The sequence below is a fragment of the Balaenoptera musculus genome, chromosome 10 (assembly GCF_009873245.2).
Source record: "Balaenoptera musculus isolate JJ_BM4_2016_0621 chromosome 10, mBalMus1.pri.v3, whole genome shotgun sequence".
NCBI classification, from domain to species: Eukaryota; Metazoa; Chordata; class Mammalia; order Artiodactyla; family Balaenopteridae; genus Balaenoptera; species Balaenoptera musculus.
The window spans coordinates 88,676,524-88,691,762 of NC_045794.1; the positions used below are offsets into that span (position 1 = coordinate 88,676,524).

The window sequence follows — 15,239 nt, forward strand, 5'->3', positions numbered from 1 at the left end:
ATCAGAATGTGGGGCATTCCGTGGAACAGATAACATGATGTTGCCAATAAACCAATGGCATGAAATAGAATTTTTTAAAAAGGCTTAAGAAATAGAACAAGGCAATTATATCTTTTATGCAATGTGTGGAACTTGTTTGGATCCTGATTCAGACAAACTAGATGTCGTCATTGAGAGGAATAGAGAAATTGGAGTACAGACTCAGTGTTAGATAATATTAAGGAACTACTGTTCATTCTGTTGGGTATAACAATGGCATGGTGGTTTTAAGTGTTTGTGTGTGCATGTATGTACATATATAAATACATACTTAAAACTTGTCAGTTAGAAATGCATAACATCTTGAATTTGCTTAAAACACTCGAGAAGAGAAAGAGAAGCATGTGATAAATTAAACTGGCAAAATGTTGCTAATTATTGATGCTGGGTCATGGGTATTTGAAGGTTTGAAGTTTTTCATAACAAAAATGTTAAAAACAAAGCTTAACAGAAAGTAGAGTGCACACTGAAATAGAGAACACAGAAAAGAACCAGGTCTGATGGGGAAATGATGAATTCTGTTTGGACATGTTTAGTTTGATGGACCTTTTGGGGCTTTGAAATGGACATGTCCTACATGCAGTTGGTCCAGAGTTCTGAAGTCCTCTGCTCTAGAGATGGTGACTGAAGCTGTGGGCATGGAGAAACTATCCAAGGAAGGAATACAGTGTGATAAGAGAGGGCCCAGGACTAGACTTGGAAGAACTGGAAGATGTAATGGCCAGGTAGAGGGGGCTGAGCTTTGTGACTGGGGAGAAGTAGCCAGAAGATGGAGGGGTCACAAATGCCAAGGGAAGCAAACATTTCCAAAAGGAGGAAGGGCTCACAGAGCCGAATGCTGCCAGATGTCAAGCAATGTGAGGACCAAAATGAGTCTATGGGTTTGTGTCATGGATGGAGGTTGCTGCCTGGGTGGGAGCTTTGTAGGCGGAGGGACAGGAGTGAGGTGAGGAATGAACGGGAGGTGAAGAGGAGACGGAGAGTCTAGACAACTCTGAAGAAGTATGTCTGTGAAGTGGAAGAAAGAGGGTAGTAGCTTGAGGAGACAGAGTGAGGAAAGAAGAGGGTCTTTTGTTTTTAAGGTGAGACAGTTTTCAGCACGTTAATATGACAAGAGGAATGATCGAGAGAGAGGGAAAGGTGAATATGCAGTAGAGGGGGCAGTCAGCAGTGGGAGGTTCCTGAGAAGGCAGGAGGGGAAGAGATGGGGCTGGCTCCTTGATTCTGTCAGGAAGGCTGACTTCTTTTGGGGTATTTTCCCTGAGAAGTAGGAGGTGATGCCACCTGCTGGTGGAGAGGGGGGAGGTGGGGGTTTGGAAGTGTGAGGAGCACGGAGAAGGTTGTAGTAAGTCATGGAAAAGGAAAGAGTGAGTGAGCAGAGGAACACAGTTAGGACTGCTCAGCTAGGGGGAGAATCCGAGGGAGACTGAATGAGAGCAGGGTAGGCGGTGTTGGTGGAAGGCAAGGATGGTGTGGATGGTGAGGGTGGGGAGAGGTCCTTATGGCCGGCATGACTAAGGAGGACCTCATGGAGGACACCGGACCTGTGGTGATGAGCAGATGATTTTGATGGTGAGAGCCTGAAAATGGTGCTCAATGTCTCCTCGACTCCAAATTCCCATCTCATATTGCAACCGACTGCCCCCTCAACCCTTCACCCCTCTAGCCACCGCCCCCCATCTCCTGCCCCCAAACAGTCCTTGACTTTCCAGATCTGACATGGCTTCCAGGTCTGTGTCAGGGTTGTCTGTCAGTTTAAAAACGTACTGTTGCTTCCCAGTTCCTGCCAAGAGGCAAACATTTTAGTAAGCCTGAGTCCCGGCTGGGTGGGCAAGCGTGGCAGTACGCTGCAGATGGGGTTCCTGCCCGCCTGGGGAGCTCCAACAGGACCGGGCAGCATGAAGAGGAGAGGCCAGTTGCAAACGGTGCTCTCAGGCCCACTGTCCACCGTCATCACCCCTCCCACAAGCCTCTTCAAAAACACGAAGGATGGTGTCCTACTCGCAGACAGGGTTCTGGATGCTGCCAAGCATTGCAGTGGGCTCTTCCCCACACCTGCGTATGCTGTGTCTCCCTCGTCGGCCAGCGTGGGCACCAGAGCACGTTCTGTCCACGCCCTTCTCAGACCCACCAGCTCTCCACAGGGCTTGGGCTGCCGGCCCTGTCCCTGAGGTTGCTGCTTTCAGTGGCACCTAATGGTTGCAGTCAAAACACCATCAGAGGAAATAAGACTCTGTAGGGGCCTGTGGGGAGGACTGGGCAACCCACGAGGCACTTAGCATGTGTCATTTCTCTTTCTAGCTTAACTCAGGTGATCCGAAAGTTTGCCAAGCAGCTGGATGAGTGGCTAAAAGTGGCTCTCCATGACCTCCCAGAAAATTTACGAAACATCAAGTTTGAATGTAAGTATGAAGTTTGGGAGCAGAGGGGAAGGGAGGGCAACATTTTAGTGCCAGATATTTTACATAGGTCGTTAATAAAATAATAGTAATAGCTAAGAATTTACTGATGCCTACAAAGCACCAACTATCATACTTAGCACTTTCCATGCGTTAACTTAGTTAATCCTCACAAAATGTTTATGATGGGTGGCACACCTCTCCTTTACAGAAAATGAAACAGGCTTAGAGAGGAAGTAAGCAGCAGAGGCAGGATTGGCCCCTAGGTCTGTTTGACGCCAAAGTTTCTGCTGTCACCACCACACTCCTTATCCCATTTAATCCTCACCCATCTCTGCAATGCAGGAAACAGTATCCCTCTTCTACGGGTGAAGCGCCGAGAGGCAAAGAAACTTCGCCAAAGCCACACAGCCACACAGATGGTAATTAGGGGCCAGGAGTCAAACTCACGCCTATCTGACCCTAAAATGGAGATTTCCCCGAAGCTCCTGTCCACAAAGTGGGGGTAATAGAAGACAGAAAAGAGCTTCAGGGCTTCACATATTTAATTCTCTGCCTAAGGAGAAAGCAAAATTAATATTTCTCATGGGGGATTCGGACTGTGAATCGTTTCTCTGCTGAGTATCACCACTCATTCCCCAGCATTCATTTTGCCTGAGAAAACTGGTCCTATTTCTCTGTCTCGATGTGTCTTTACTTGTGGGAAGTCTCACGTGCTATTAAGCCAAGGTGAAATGATTTTAAGCAAAATAAAGTTTTAAGATATATGTTTCTTAAAGCCCCATTTGAATACAGCTGGCCATTCTTGCCCGAAATAAGTGCCAGCAAGGAAAATGAAGGAGATCAAATTACCCTCTCTCCACAGGCAAAGGGGGCCCTTTCAGACGTGCTTTGAGGCCGCCTGCCGTGCCCATCACCTATTGATAAAGCCTGCTTTATTTCACGGCTCTCAGTTCTTTTCTTTTCATGAGCACTAAATTCCACATCACAAAGTTAAAGAAAAAGTAATTAAGGAGAAGGATTAACGATTGATCAGCCTGGAAAATTAGAAGTTCATCTGTCCCCCGACTCCGCCTGCCCCCCCCATTCCTCCACCCCATGCCCTGTTTTTCCAACCAAGCTGGTTCTGAGTACAAATTAGAATAATCCCAGGGAAATTTCTGATTGTTTCTTGACCAGTTCAGAAATTAATGAGAAGAATGCCCCGTGCCCATTTTAATTATGCTGGCAAAGCAAACCTGTTGAAAGTCCGAAGCCAGGAGGTTTGTTGGACCTGCCACCTATGGGAGCCTGGAGGCACCCACTCTCCCCAGGGATCCTTGGGGGTGCACTTCGAGAACGTGCAAGGAGTGGAGACACACACCTCTCCAAAGGACTCTGTAAGGATGAAGACCTTGGGCTGGCACATGGCTTGTCTGCTTCGAAATCTACACATATAAGATCACCCCACTTCAAAGCATCGGCCTATTATGTCAGCATAGGACCCAGGATCATCCATACAAATAGGTCGTGGAGACTGTTGGATGAAAACGACAGATTATGAATGCAAAGCCACATTCAAGGTGCCGCCCAGGGTTCTATCCTAGAAGCAACCCTGCTCAATCAAGGTTTCCTAGTAGATATACTACTTTTTAAAGGGCCTTCTTCAAAGCTTCCACTTGATTCCTGCAATTATTTATGGGGAGAAGTGATTGAGCTTGCAATTAGCGAAATGAAAGACAAGTAAATAATTGCTTTTACTCACGGTTGATTGACGCCACAATTTCTCACACCTGCCAGTGTGGAGTGTGGGCAACTTTGAAATATGTACCCCAAATATCGCCGTCTTAGGAAATAGTTGTCCACATGGGAGAACAAAGAAGCAGATGCAGGGTTTTGCCAGTGGGTGCAGAAAATAGGGTTGGACAGTGACAAAGTTAGGCAAACAAGGAAGCTACTTTTTGAAATCGGCCTGGGGAAAATCCAAGGTCGGACCATAAAGCATAAAATATTTCATACTCACTCTTTTCTTCTTGCAGTGTCGAGAAGATTTTCCCAAATTCTGAGACGGCAAACATCACTAAATCACCTTTGCCAGGTAGCTGTCCTGTGTTATGTGTTCTAACTACTGCTAAGTCATTGCAAATGAGGGGCAAATCCTCAGTAACTCTGGAGAGGATCTGTCAGGGTGTGGTTGTTTAATAGTACACTCTCACCATTATCTTAAATTTCTACAGGTAAGGAAATGAAACACTAGCCAATCACTAAATAGTTTCAACTAACATACAAAATAATTTCTGACATCATTTCCCCATTAACCTTTCATATATTCTAGGTCCACAAGTTTTGTGTTTTGCTTAAGTACATCGGGGTTTCTCAGCCACTGTTGCCTTTTTGGGCTGGGTAATTCTTTGTTGTGGGGAGTTGTTTTGTGTATTGTAGATGCTTAGTAGTATCCCTGGCCTCTACCCACTAGATGCCAGTAAGACCACCCACCCCCAAGTACCACTTTGGTTGCGACAGTCAAGAATGTCTCCAGCCATTGCCACATGTAGCCTGGAGGGTGCAAAATCACCCCAATTTTGTTTTTTCCCCAGGTTTCTGTTCTTTTTAGCACAAAAGTGACATGTGCTTACTATTAAAAAATTTTTTTAATTAATGAAAGTATATACGTACAGTAAAAAGTGGAAGATCCCGCTATAGCTCTGTAGTTCTAACTGATGGCATAGTTTTTCATTTCTGTTAATTTTGAACCTTAAGGAAGGGAATCTAAGTCTGTTAAGGCAGGCCATTAACATTCATTAAAATATTAATGACCTTAAAGCCCAGGGGACAAACTGGTGGCTGCAGGTCAAATCTGGCCCCGCAGATGTGTGGGGTTATTTTTGTTTGATTGGCATATGTTCAAAAATTTTTTTTTACTTAGTCACTAACAGTTGAAACTAGGAGATGACAACTAAACACCCAAATTTTCTGTAGAAAAATTGTACGAGCTGGCAACCCCAGAGCTAATTTCCCCAGGGCAATAACCAGCTGGATGGGTGGAGCTTTTCTCCAGCAGGCAGGGTCCTCTCATCACCTCCGCTTTCTCTTACACTTGGCCCACCTCACTCATGCACTTCACCTGCCTGCCTTGTTTATGTGTTCGGGTTTGTAACCTCTCCCTTATATTGTTGGTTCTGGGTTGGTGTTGGTTACTCAAGGTCAAGGTGGGAGGGGGAGGGGTCTCTAGCTAGAGTGGCCTGAAGGAAGGCTCCAGGCCAGGAACCAGACAGTGTAAAACTACCCCCACCTACCCCCACACACACCTCACTGTTCCACCCCTGCCCCTGGCATAAATGACACAGAGGGAAACCTTCCACGTTTGTACTGTTTCAGAGGCCACACCTGGGCACTGTTCTGGGGTAGGGCAGAGCCTCACAGATTAATGGGATTCAGGAAATAAAATGAATAGTAACAAAATAAAGAAACACTGCCAGGGTTAGTTTTCAGATCCTACCTCTGTCCATCAAAAGGTTTTAGGAGGGACTCAACACAAGCCTGAGGGTTCTATTAATATCACTAAACATAGTATCTACACATAAAGATAAAAAATTTCTTGTTTAATTTTTTCTATTAAATTTCAATTGCATAAATATGTGTATCTTTTTAAAACAAAAACAATAATAATTTTACAATAACAAAAACAGCAATTAGATGGAAGCAAATATTTCCAGACCTTAATGATGGTAAATTCTGGGTCGGGGAAACTCATATTCGTCATGGGTATTGGGTCTTGGGAGTTGTCATTTTTGTCTTTGTATCTTACACATTTATTAAATATAAAATATTTTAATGTGTATATAAAATAAATAAATTGATTTGAGATATTCTTCTAAAAAAAAAAAAAAAAAAAAGGAAAGACTGCCTTGTTTCCGAGGGTGCATGCCGTCTGGTTCTTCTTCCCAGCCTGGAAGAGCCGGTCTTGGGTCCTATCAGGGAAGTAGATACGGTTTTAGGACATAGTTAAAACTAGACATTTAGGAAGTTTAGAAAGGCCTTTGACCCTTTAATGTACCATGTAGGTAAAAGCATCCACACCCATGCCTGCAACCACCCGCACGCTCACGTGCACGCGCACACACACAATTGCCACTTCTCACATAGACAGTGAGTAATTTAATCAGCAATTGCTACCTTTCCATCTTCACTGGACAGCTATCAGACACATTTCTGGATCAGCCAAAGGACTAGGGTTAGTGCTGGGAATGAAACACCATGGAACATCTTAGCTAATATCCTAGCAAGCTTTCCTGAACACACACAAGGCAAGTCAGACTAAACAACATCCAGCCAAAAAACTCACCCTCAGATACTTAAACCCAAGAGCCAACTCTTCAGGCCCTTTTGGATACACTGAGCAAGCAACTTGGCATTCATATCTCAGCCATTCATCCCACAAAATCTTTTGAGTGCCTACTGTGTGCGAGACACTTATGCTTAGTGGTACTTACTTGCCCAACAAAAAATAATGAAAAGTGATAAGCTTTATGAAGGAAAGAGAATGGAAATAGAGAATAACGGGGCATTTTAGATCCTATTTAGATAGTGTGGTTAGAGAAGCCCTCTCCATGGGTACTCCATTTAATTTGGAGCACACATGATGGCAGGGTGGCCGGGGCAGGGTGAGAGGAGAACATTCCAGCAGCAGGAGCACCCTGTGCAAAGGTCCTGGAGTGTCAGAGCGATCACAACAAAGAGAATCGACCTGCATGGCAGGAGCCTCATTTATTGAGCTCTTACTCCCTGAATTATGCACCTTGCAAGCATTATCCCAAGGAGTCTTCAACAGTGGCCCTCCTGAAGAGATAGGTACTATTACATCTCCATTTTATAGATCAGGAAACTGAGGTTAATCTGCTTGCCTACCCCCAATCAATCAGCTGGTCAGTAGCAAGGTCAGGATTTGAACTAAGTATATTTGAATCCAGAATCCTAGACCTTCACATTCAGTTATCATTAGAAACCAACCCAACTCACTTTTCATATATTCATATATTCTAGGCCTCTGTGTTGTGCAAAGAGTTCTACAATGATTTAAGTAAGATTTTATTTTACCTGTGCTCGGACAGTCTACATGTAAAAGGGTTGTCAGTATTTACATTTGACTGGAAATTCATAAGCATTAGGCGACTTATAATGTCCATGTGTCTTTGAAATCTTGTTTTGTTTTATTAAAGACATTTTTGAAAACATGCAAGTAAAGGAAATGATTCTGGAAGTGTTTTTCTTTGCTTTTATCAGTATTGTTACAACTTGGTAGTTCCAAGTATTGTTGTTCCGAGTATTGTTCCAGCTTACCAATTTAAGTTCTACTATGAGGGTTGCTGAGGAAGCCCCAGATTAAACACACACACACACACACACACACACACACACACTCTCACACACTCTCACATTCACACAGACCACATTAAAGACCACTGAGTTGTAAGGTATAATTTCCTTTTCTTCCATCTCAATTATTCATATTTGTTTTAATTATTGTAGTTACATAAAAACCAAAAAGCAAAAGCAGAAAGCTAGACCATAAACTGCTTCAGAATGCACTTAGATGAAAAATACACCTTGTAAAATTTCTGGGGTTGAATCTATCATAGGCCCAAGGGTAGCAGGACCCTTCCTAGATCTGAGCCTGTTGCTTCTCACACGCTAGAGACACGGGTTATTAAACACAGAGCTCTCACCCACAAGCTCACATCAGGAGGCTGACAGATCTCTGGGCTTCATCCCATTGTTCCACGGGGTCAAGACCAAAGGGGCTGGGAACAGCAGGTTTGGTCTGGCCTAGGCCACCATGGGGTAGTTTCTTATAAAGAGAGATGTGAGGAGAGAGCCACAGAGAAAATGGTATACAGATCTTCTGAGTTATAGACTCATCATCTGAGTTTTCTTGAATTTCAAAGTACTTTGCAAAGTACCATACGCAGATTCATTAAAAAGAACCAAAAGGAAATAAAGGAAGGGGTTTTAACCTAACAACCCATGAGCTAATGAGTTGATTGGATTGGATTCCAGGCATCTCGAACAGTGATCCACAGTGCAGACATCACATTCCAAATGCTGGAAGACTGGAGGAACGTGGACCTCAACAGCATCACCAAGCAAACCCTTTACACCATGGAAGACACTCGAGATGAGCACCGGAAGCTCATAATCCAGTGTAAGATGCTCTACCAGGGCGTGTGTCTTTTTATTTGTTTAAAAAGAAAGAAAAAAAGAAAGAGTATCTTGGTACATAATTAGGTGGCATTCCCACCCTGTCCTTCTCCCTGGGATCCCATCCCCTCTCTTGTTCCTGTTAAGTGGCTCGGCCTAGGTGGAGGGGCTAGCTGATTTGCAAGGACATGGGTCAGCCTTGCTGGAGAAGATGGGTGCTGGGGCCTTGGGCAGCGCACAGTGTCAGGCAAAAGGCCCCACCCGTGACCCTCGATGCCAGGTGCTGTTCCCTAGGCGGCATCAACAAATGAGGACCAAAGCTTGCTGCCTCTCTCAGTGTATGTCATTATGTCAGCCTGGAGGCAGCTGGAAATGCTGCCTTCTTTTCTGTGGAGGGTCACGGGAGTCAGCCCACCTATTTACTGGCAGGTGAACCTCTCAATCGTAGTAGATGTTTGAGAAGGGGATGGAAGGTGATTCACTTCTGTGGATAAAGATGGCTAGAGTACCGCTCCAGGTATTATCCTGATGTGGTCGGGTTGCTCTTAGCGGCAGAGGACATGGAGGACCAGAGAACACCACCATTCTTAGTGCTGTTCCTCAACAGCCCCTCACAGCCTCTGCCCAGGGAATCCCCTGCACCAGGGTCTGTTGGCTCCTTCCTTATTTTGCTCAGCCTTCCCTTCTTGTGCCTCGGGGGAAGGGAGCATGAGGACAGAGGGTGAGTCTGTCCCCCCACCCCCACCAGCTCTTGGAAAGCTTGGTGCTGAGGCTGTGCTGGATGTGGGGGGGGGGGATATGGCAGCAGCTGTGCCTTCTGGATGGGGTGAGGCCCAAGGCCCTAATAGTGACTTTCAGGAAGCTGCAGAGTGGCTGTCCCCTCCTCCACCCTGAGAAGAGGGGCCTACTCTTCTGAGAGCCCCGAGCCCCTTAGGTTTCCACTACACCCCCTCAACACTGTTGCCCTGAAGGAAAACTTTCTTCATCCAGCCTAAGCATGTCATGTTTATAAACAGAGTTCTCTAAGATGTTCCTATTAGAGACCTCTTTTCAAAAACAAATGGAGCAGCTGAAGCATTGGATCACGTGGACCTTCCCTGGGGCTTCTTCTTTCCTGGTGACCCCAGAGCTCCTCTCAGGCTCTTATTTCTTCCTGTGCAACAGCCTCCGGCCTGCTTCCCCCTGTTAAGAATTTTAGAGATTGTCACAAATAATAATTCAGCTGATAGAGTTCCTAGTTTATGCCAGGTCCTGTGTCATGATCTCAATCTCCACATCAACCCTTTGGGGAAGATTCACTTATCACCCCCATATTACAGATGAGAAAACTGAGCCCCAGAGAGGTGGTGAACCTTTCCCAAGGTAGCAGAGCTAGACCTGGAACCCAGGTCTAGTTTTGGTGTCACCGCCATGCACTAGTGCATGCCAGAGGAGACAAAAATAACGAGATGTGGGCAAGCTTTAGAGGTTCCAGGATCTTTCCAAGTGCTTACAATCACGCTTCCTGTTCTGTTTTTCCTTCTGGAAGGCAATGGAAAGCATGGCTAAGAGCACCCTAACAGTGCTAGCTGTACTCCTGATGGCCATGTCCCCAGGGCCTCACACAGGGCCAGGGGGGAGAGGCAGGGGCCGGCAGTGTTTGTGGAGGACCAAATAGATGGGTGGAATCCCGGAATGATCCAACTTCCTGGTTCTGCTAACCACTTCTAGCAGCATTAGACTTAGCTCTCTTCTCCCCTCAGCACCTTTCATGGGGGGAAGAAAATGTGACCCAGACTCATAAGGAAAAATACAATCACCATTGCTTGTTTTAGGGACCAGGCTCTGAGCCTTTGCTGGAGCAGCACGAAGGTCACTGCTGCTTCTCCAAGAAAGAACCTTTTGGGGCTTTCTCTTCTAGCTTTCTTAGGCTGGGGACAGAATGTCGTCCTTTAAATCTGTGATTGTATTCTTCTAGAGGAAGGGAGTCATAATGAGGTTCAGTGCAACCCACCTGGTACTTAGTGAATGCCTGTCCTGGGTCTAGCACTGTGTTAGACGCTGAGCAAAGAGCAGTGAATAAGATGGACACTGCCCTTCCCACGTGGAGCTTAGAGCTAATGACAAATCAGAAGTTGAACAAGTAATTTCCAAATGGTTGCATTTTACCAAAGAGGACATACTATGTGATGCAGTGCCAGGATGAGGGGGATTGAGGAAGCCTGAAGGCAGATGGCCTGGCACACGGGTGTCATCCTTGCTCCTTCCAGACAGCTGGGAAGTAAGTCCCTGAACACAATGAGCTGGACCAAAGGTCAGTTTGAATAGGACTAGGGGCAACTGTGTGCTGCACCCCCCTTTCCTTACAACCAGTTGACAAGTCTGCAGATTCTTGCTTTAGGGGGTTTTACCATCACATCCATGATGTAGATGCTGGCTGGGGGTGCCTGGCTTACCTTAAATTAAAAAGTACACATTGGGACTTGAGCATGATGATTAGACCGAGTCTGAAGTGGTGCTGTGGTAAGAGCATGCGGTTGGGATGCCCGACAGACCTTGATTCAAACCCTGGCTCTGGTGCGCTGTGACCTTGGCTTCCAAATCTGTAAAATGGGGATAATGCAAAAGGATTAAATGGGACAACGTGTGCCACATACATGGTACACAGCGTAGAGCTAGTGTAGAGAAGAGGTTGGGAGGCAAGCACTTGAATCAGGCTGTGTTTGAAACTTGCCTCTGCCATTAACCAGCTGTGAAAGTCACTCATCTCTGTGTGCCTCTTTTGCCTCATTTGTCAAAAGGCTGGGGTGGGGTGGGTAATAATAGTACCTACCTCCGTGGGCCGTTCATCCTTTCAACAAACATTTGAGCAACTACTATGTACCAGGCACCGTTCTAGGTCCTGGCCTCATGACATTCACATTCTAGGGGTAGGCTAAGGTCAGAGTGTGTCCGTAGAAAACATTTTAGGAGAGTGCCTGGCATGCGGCAAGCACTCAGTAAATGTTGGCAGTTAGCACTTTGATTGCCATCTCGATCATTATCATCACGGATTGAAGCACAGTGGCTCAGACGCACAGACAGTGCCGTGAAGAGTGAAGGAACACCAGAGAGAAAGTCAGAGACTGGGTTCCAGTTCCTGCTCTGCCACCACCTCACCCTCTGACTCTGAGGGGGTCATCTGATCTCTAAGACATAGCTTCCTCATCTATAAAATGAGACAGATGAACTAAATGGGTTTTTTAAAGTCCTTTCTCATTCTAAAGTATATGATTTCGGGTCCTGGAAGCTGACCTCTTGCAGCAGTTATCAATTAAGTAAAATAGAGCAGATTGGCCAGTCCTGGAAAATGGGACAACAAAAGCTGCTCAGACAAATGAAAACTGTAGGAACATGTGAATCCTGAATTGTGGTTTGGTTTATTGAGCTTCACATACAAAAACACAAAGAAATGTAATAAGAAGAGATGTTTCGGATTGGAGATCACCCCAGCAATGTTTCTACTTTCTGCAGTGCTTCACTGATTAGAGTCCTTCTATATTCAATTATTTGACTTGTACCTGAAGACAGGCTGTAAAGTGATATGACGATCCTCCTTTGACCAATATGGAAACTTGAGGGCACAGTGATTGTTTCCTTTACACAAATGTTTATTAAGCATCTACTACGTGTCAAGCACTGAGAGGCTGGCTGGTTAGGCTGCTTGTCCAATATGGTTGTGGTTCAGAAACATTTGAATGGTCAAATGTGCCTTACCACGGGGCAGAGAGCAAGAGGGCAGCAGCGCATCTCCCCTGTCATGCAAGCAAGTGCGTACTGGATAAGAGCTATATCACGGGTAATGTGCCAGCTAATATAGCTATCAGGCAAAGAAGTGGCAGGGGGACACACCCATGCACACCCCTAACTATAACAGTGTTCTTAGTGATATAGTGAAGGTAGAATGCAGATAGTAAAGTGCTGTGAAAGTACAGAGGGAGAGTGATCAGTTCTGCCGGCAAAGGGGCATGGGAGGGTAAATAGGGTTTCATCGGAGGATCATTTCAGCTGTTTCATGACAGACTAAACAGTCTACGCAGAGGGAACTGCCTGAGAAAAGCAGGAATGGCAAGTAACCCAGGGTGGCCAGGGCTTAAAGTGTTCACAGGCATGGAAGATGAGCCTGGAAAGGTAAGTTGGGGTGTATTCTCTAAATCCTTGAATGCCCTGCTAAGACTTCGGAGTTTTTTATTTTATTCAGTTGTATTCCTTTGCTCTTTGAACACCTGTGTGTGTTTAAACACAACTGCATGGTGTGTGGGGTCTCCTCTGTTTGACAGTGTATCAGGAGTTCGACCATCTCCTGGAGGAGCAGTCTCCCATTGAGTCCTACATCGAGTGGCTGGACACCATGGTGGACCGGTGTGTTGTGAAGGTTGGTAAGCTGAAGCGGAAGGTGCAGGCCCGGGTATGGCAGCCCATCACTCACCTTGATGGCACTTGGGTAATACAGAGCCCCACAATGAGCTAGCTGAGTGTTTCCTCAGCAGCCTTGGAGCCCTAGGGATACAAGGAGAGGCCTGGGCCCCCCTCAGGAGGTGGGGAGGGGTGCGTCACGGGGCAGGACTCTGAGTCTCCCTCCCCTGGTTCAGCCAGGTCAGCATCTCTCTTAGCGGTTGTACGTGTTGAGTCTCGACATAAGATTTCATTTCTTAAAGTGTATTTTCGCTGTTAAAAATAAAAAGTCTATAACATTGAACTTAGAGACCCAAAGCCTTCCTGTCATTTTAGTAAGAGACAGTAATAAATGAAGGTCAAATCAACCACTCATACAGCCGTTCACTCTCTTGTAGGTGGCTGCCAAGAGGCAAGGGTCCCTGAAGAAGGTGGCCCAGCAGTTCCTCTTGATGTGGTCCTGTTTTGGCACAAGGGTGATCCGGGACATGACCTTGCACAGTGCCCCCAGCTTCGGTAAGGCCACCCCAGCCCTCCCCACATCCAAACACTTCTTCTCCGGGCTCCATGTACCAAGGCCATCTCTCCGGAGTCAGGCATGGTCTTGCTGTCTCTAAGACCACAAGGACATCACCCGGAAACATTCTCTGTTCTGGGGGGACACGATATTGTTAGGACTTTCAGGGAGAAAGATGGCATTGCATGCTAAAGGAGAAGTATACATATCTGAAAATGAGAGGCTTGCACACAGATAACATTATTTGAGTTTAAAGAGGAGTAAATAGCAGTGGCTGTGCTCCCCTTTTTCTGGAAGTCCCCAGTCATGGCTGCTTCCACCGGTCTATTTTGCCAAATTTCACAGTGTGGATTTGCCAAGACTGGGCACATGAAGAAGCCTCTGAGTTCAAACATTTGCAAATGGCTTGATTGACAGGCCAGTGGTGGGTAAAGTTTTCTTTGATAACGTGCCCCAGTCTGATCCCTAGTAAAGGACTTTTGCATTCATTTTCCCTTTTGTTTTACTGACCCCTTGGGTTTTCATCACCTCCAGGAGACATCCCTACCCCAAGTCCTTGTCTCCTGTTTTCCAGTGTAACGGGACTTGAAATCTCTGACCGGAGGTGCTTACAGTAGTCTCTGCGGGCAGGAACCTAATCACCGACTTGGGGTGAATGCCATTTTTCATTGGAAAGAATGGCATACGCATTGAGTCAGGTCATCATTAGCAAAGTGAGGTGGAACTTTAAGGCATTATCCAGACATTTGAAATCTCCAAACACTTTGGCCTCAGTTTTCTAGGCATTTCGGCAAAGGGCTGTTGGTGAATTTTCTGGGTAATTGCTTCAGTTCTCTGTTTTACTTTGCAAGTAGAGATGTGGTTTTGCTTCTCATTATCTCCAATTAAGCCAATCAGCTCTGGGTTTTGCTCTGGGTTTAATTTGACACTTTTCCATCTAGCTTTTTATGGTCTTGTCACTATTTCCCAGTTGTGCTATACAATGCAGTGAATATGTGGTGAAACAAAGAAGGCACTATTTTTTCTAAACAGCTCTGTCCATGAAAGACTGTGTTTACCCAATTGGAGAAGCGTTTTGTTGTGGATTTCTTTAATCTCAGCATTGGGAAGTTCTCTGAACCTGCCTGCACCATGGCTACAGATGGAAATTCTCTTTGAGCTGTATGTGGAAGTGCTCTGGTGACTGCTACCTGGGCAGTGCCATCAGGCATGGCATTTTGATGACTTCCAGTTCAGCTTAGTTAGTGTTAGCACATGTTACCTCTGGCTCTGGGAAAATCATTTGTGCATAACTGCTTTCAGTTAAGCTGATGGGTGAAAAATATTCGAGATTTTTTTCATTGCTTCAGAATCGAAGAAGAACGATACCACACAAATAAGTATATATACATCCACAAAACAAGCACCCTTTCCTTGTTTTATATCTTATTCTTCAATTTGCTGATTCTTATACTGACTGTGTATTATCAAACACCCTTCATTAGACAGGCAAAGTAGTCTATGTTGTAATAGTCCTTGAAATCCATTGTATGTACTAAGTTAACAGTCACTGTATGGACAGTAGAACAATTAGAATAGGTTGAATTTATTACTAAGAAATATTATTCCTTAAAATGTGTTTATTTCTTTTTGAACCACACACATTCTAGGATACACTGGAAACTCAGGCAAATGGCAAAAATGGTCACAAATCT

The 15,239-nt window shown here is 45.4% G+C and overlaps 1 protein-coding gene across 2 annotated transcripts in view; it reads left to right on the forward strand.

Moving 5' to 3' along the window:
• RFX4 (regulatory factor X4) overlaps nucleotides 1–15,239 on the forward strand; it is a 165,852-nt gene that overhangs the window by 116,689 nt on the left and 33,924 nt on the right. For both annotated transcript variants that reach the window (XM_036865920.1, XM_036865921.1), the window contains exons 9-13: nucleotides 2,341–2,441; nucleotides 4,457–4,515; nucleotides 8,475–8,619; nucleotides 12,914–13,008; nucleotides 13,427–13,544. In XM_036865920.1, coding sequence (XP_036721815.1) covers nucleotides 2,341–2,441; nucleotides 4,457–4,515; nucleotides 8,475–8,619; nucleotides 12,914–13,008; nucleotides 13,427–13,544 — 518 coding nt within the window. The remainder of the gene's footprint in view (nucleotides 1–2,340; nucleotides 2,442–4,456; nucleotides 4,516–8,474; nucleotides 8,620–12,913; nucleotides 13,009–13,426; nucleotides 13,545–15,239) is intronic.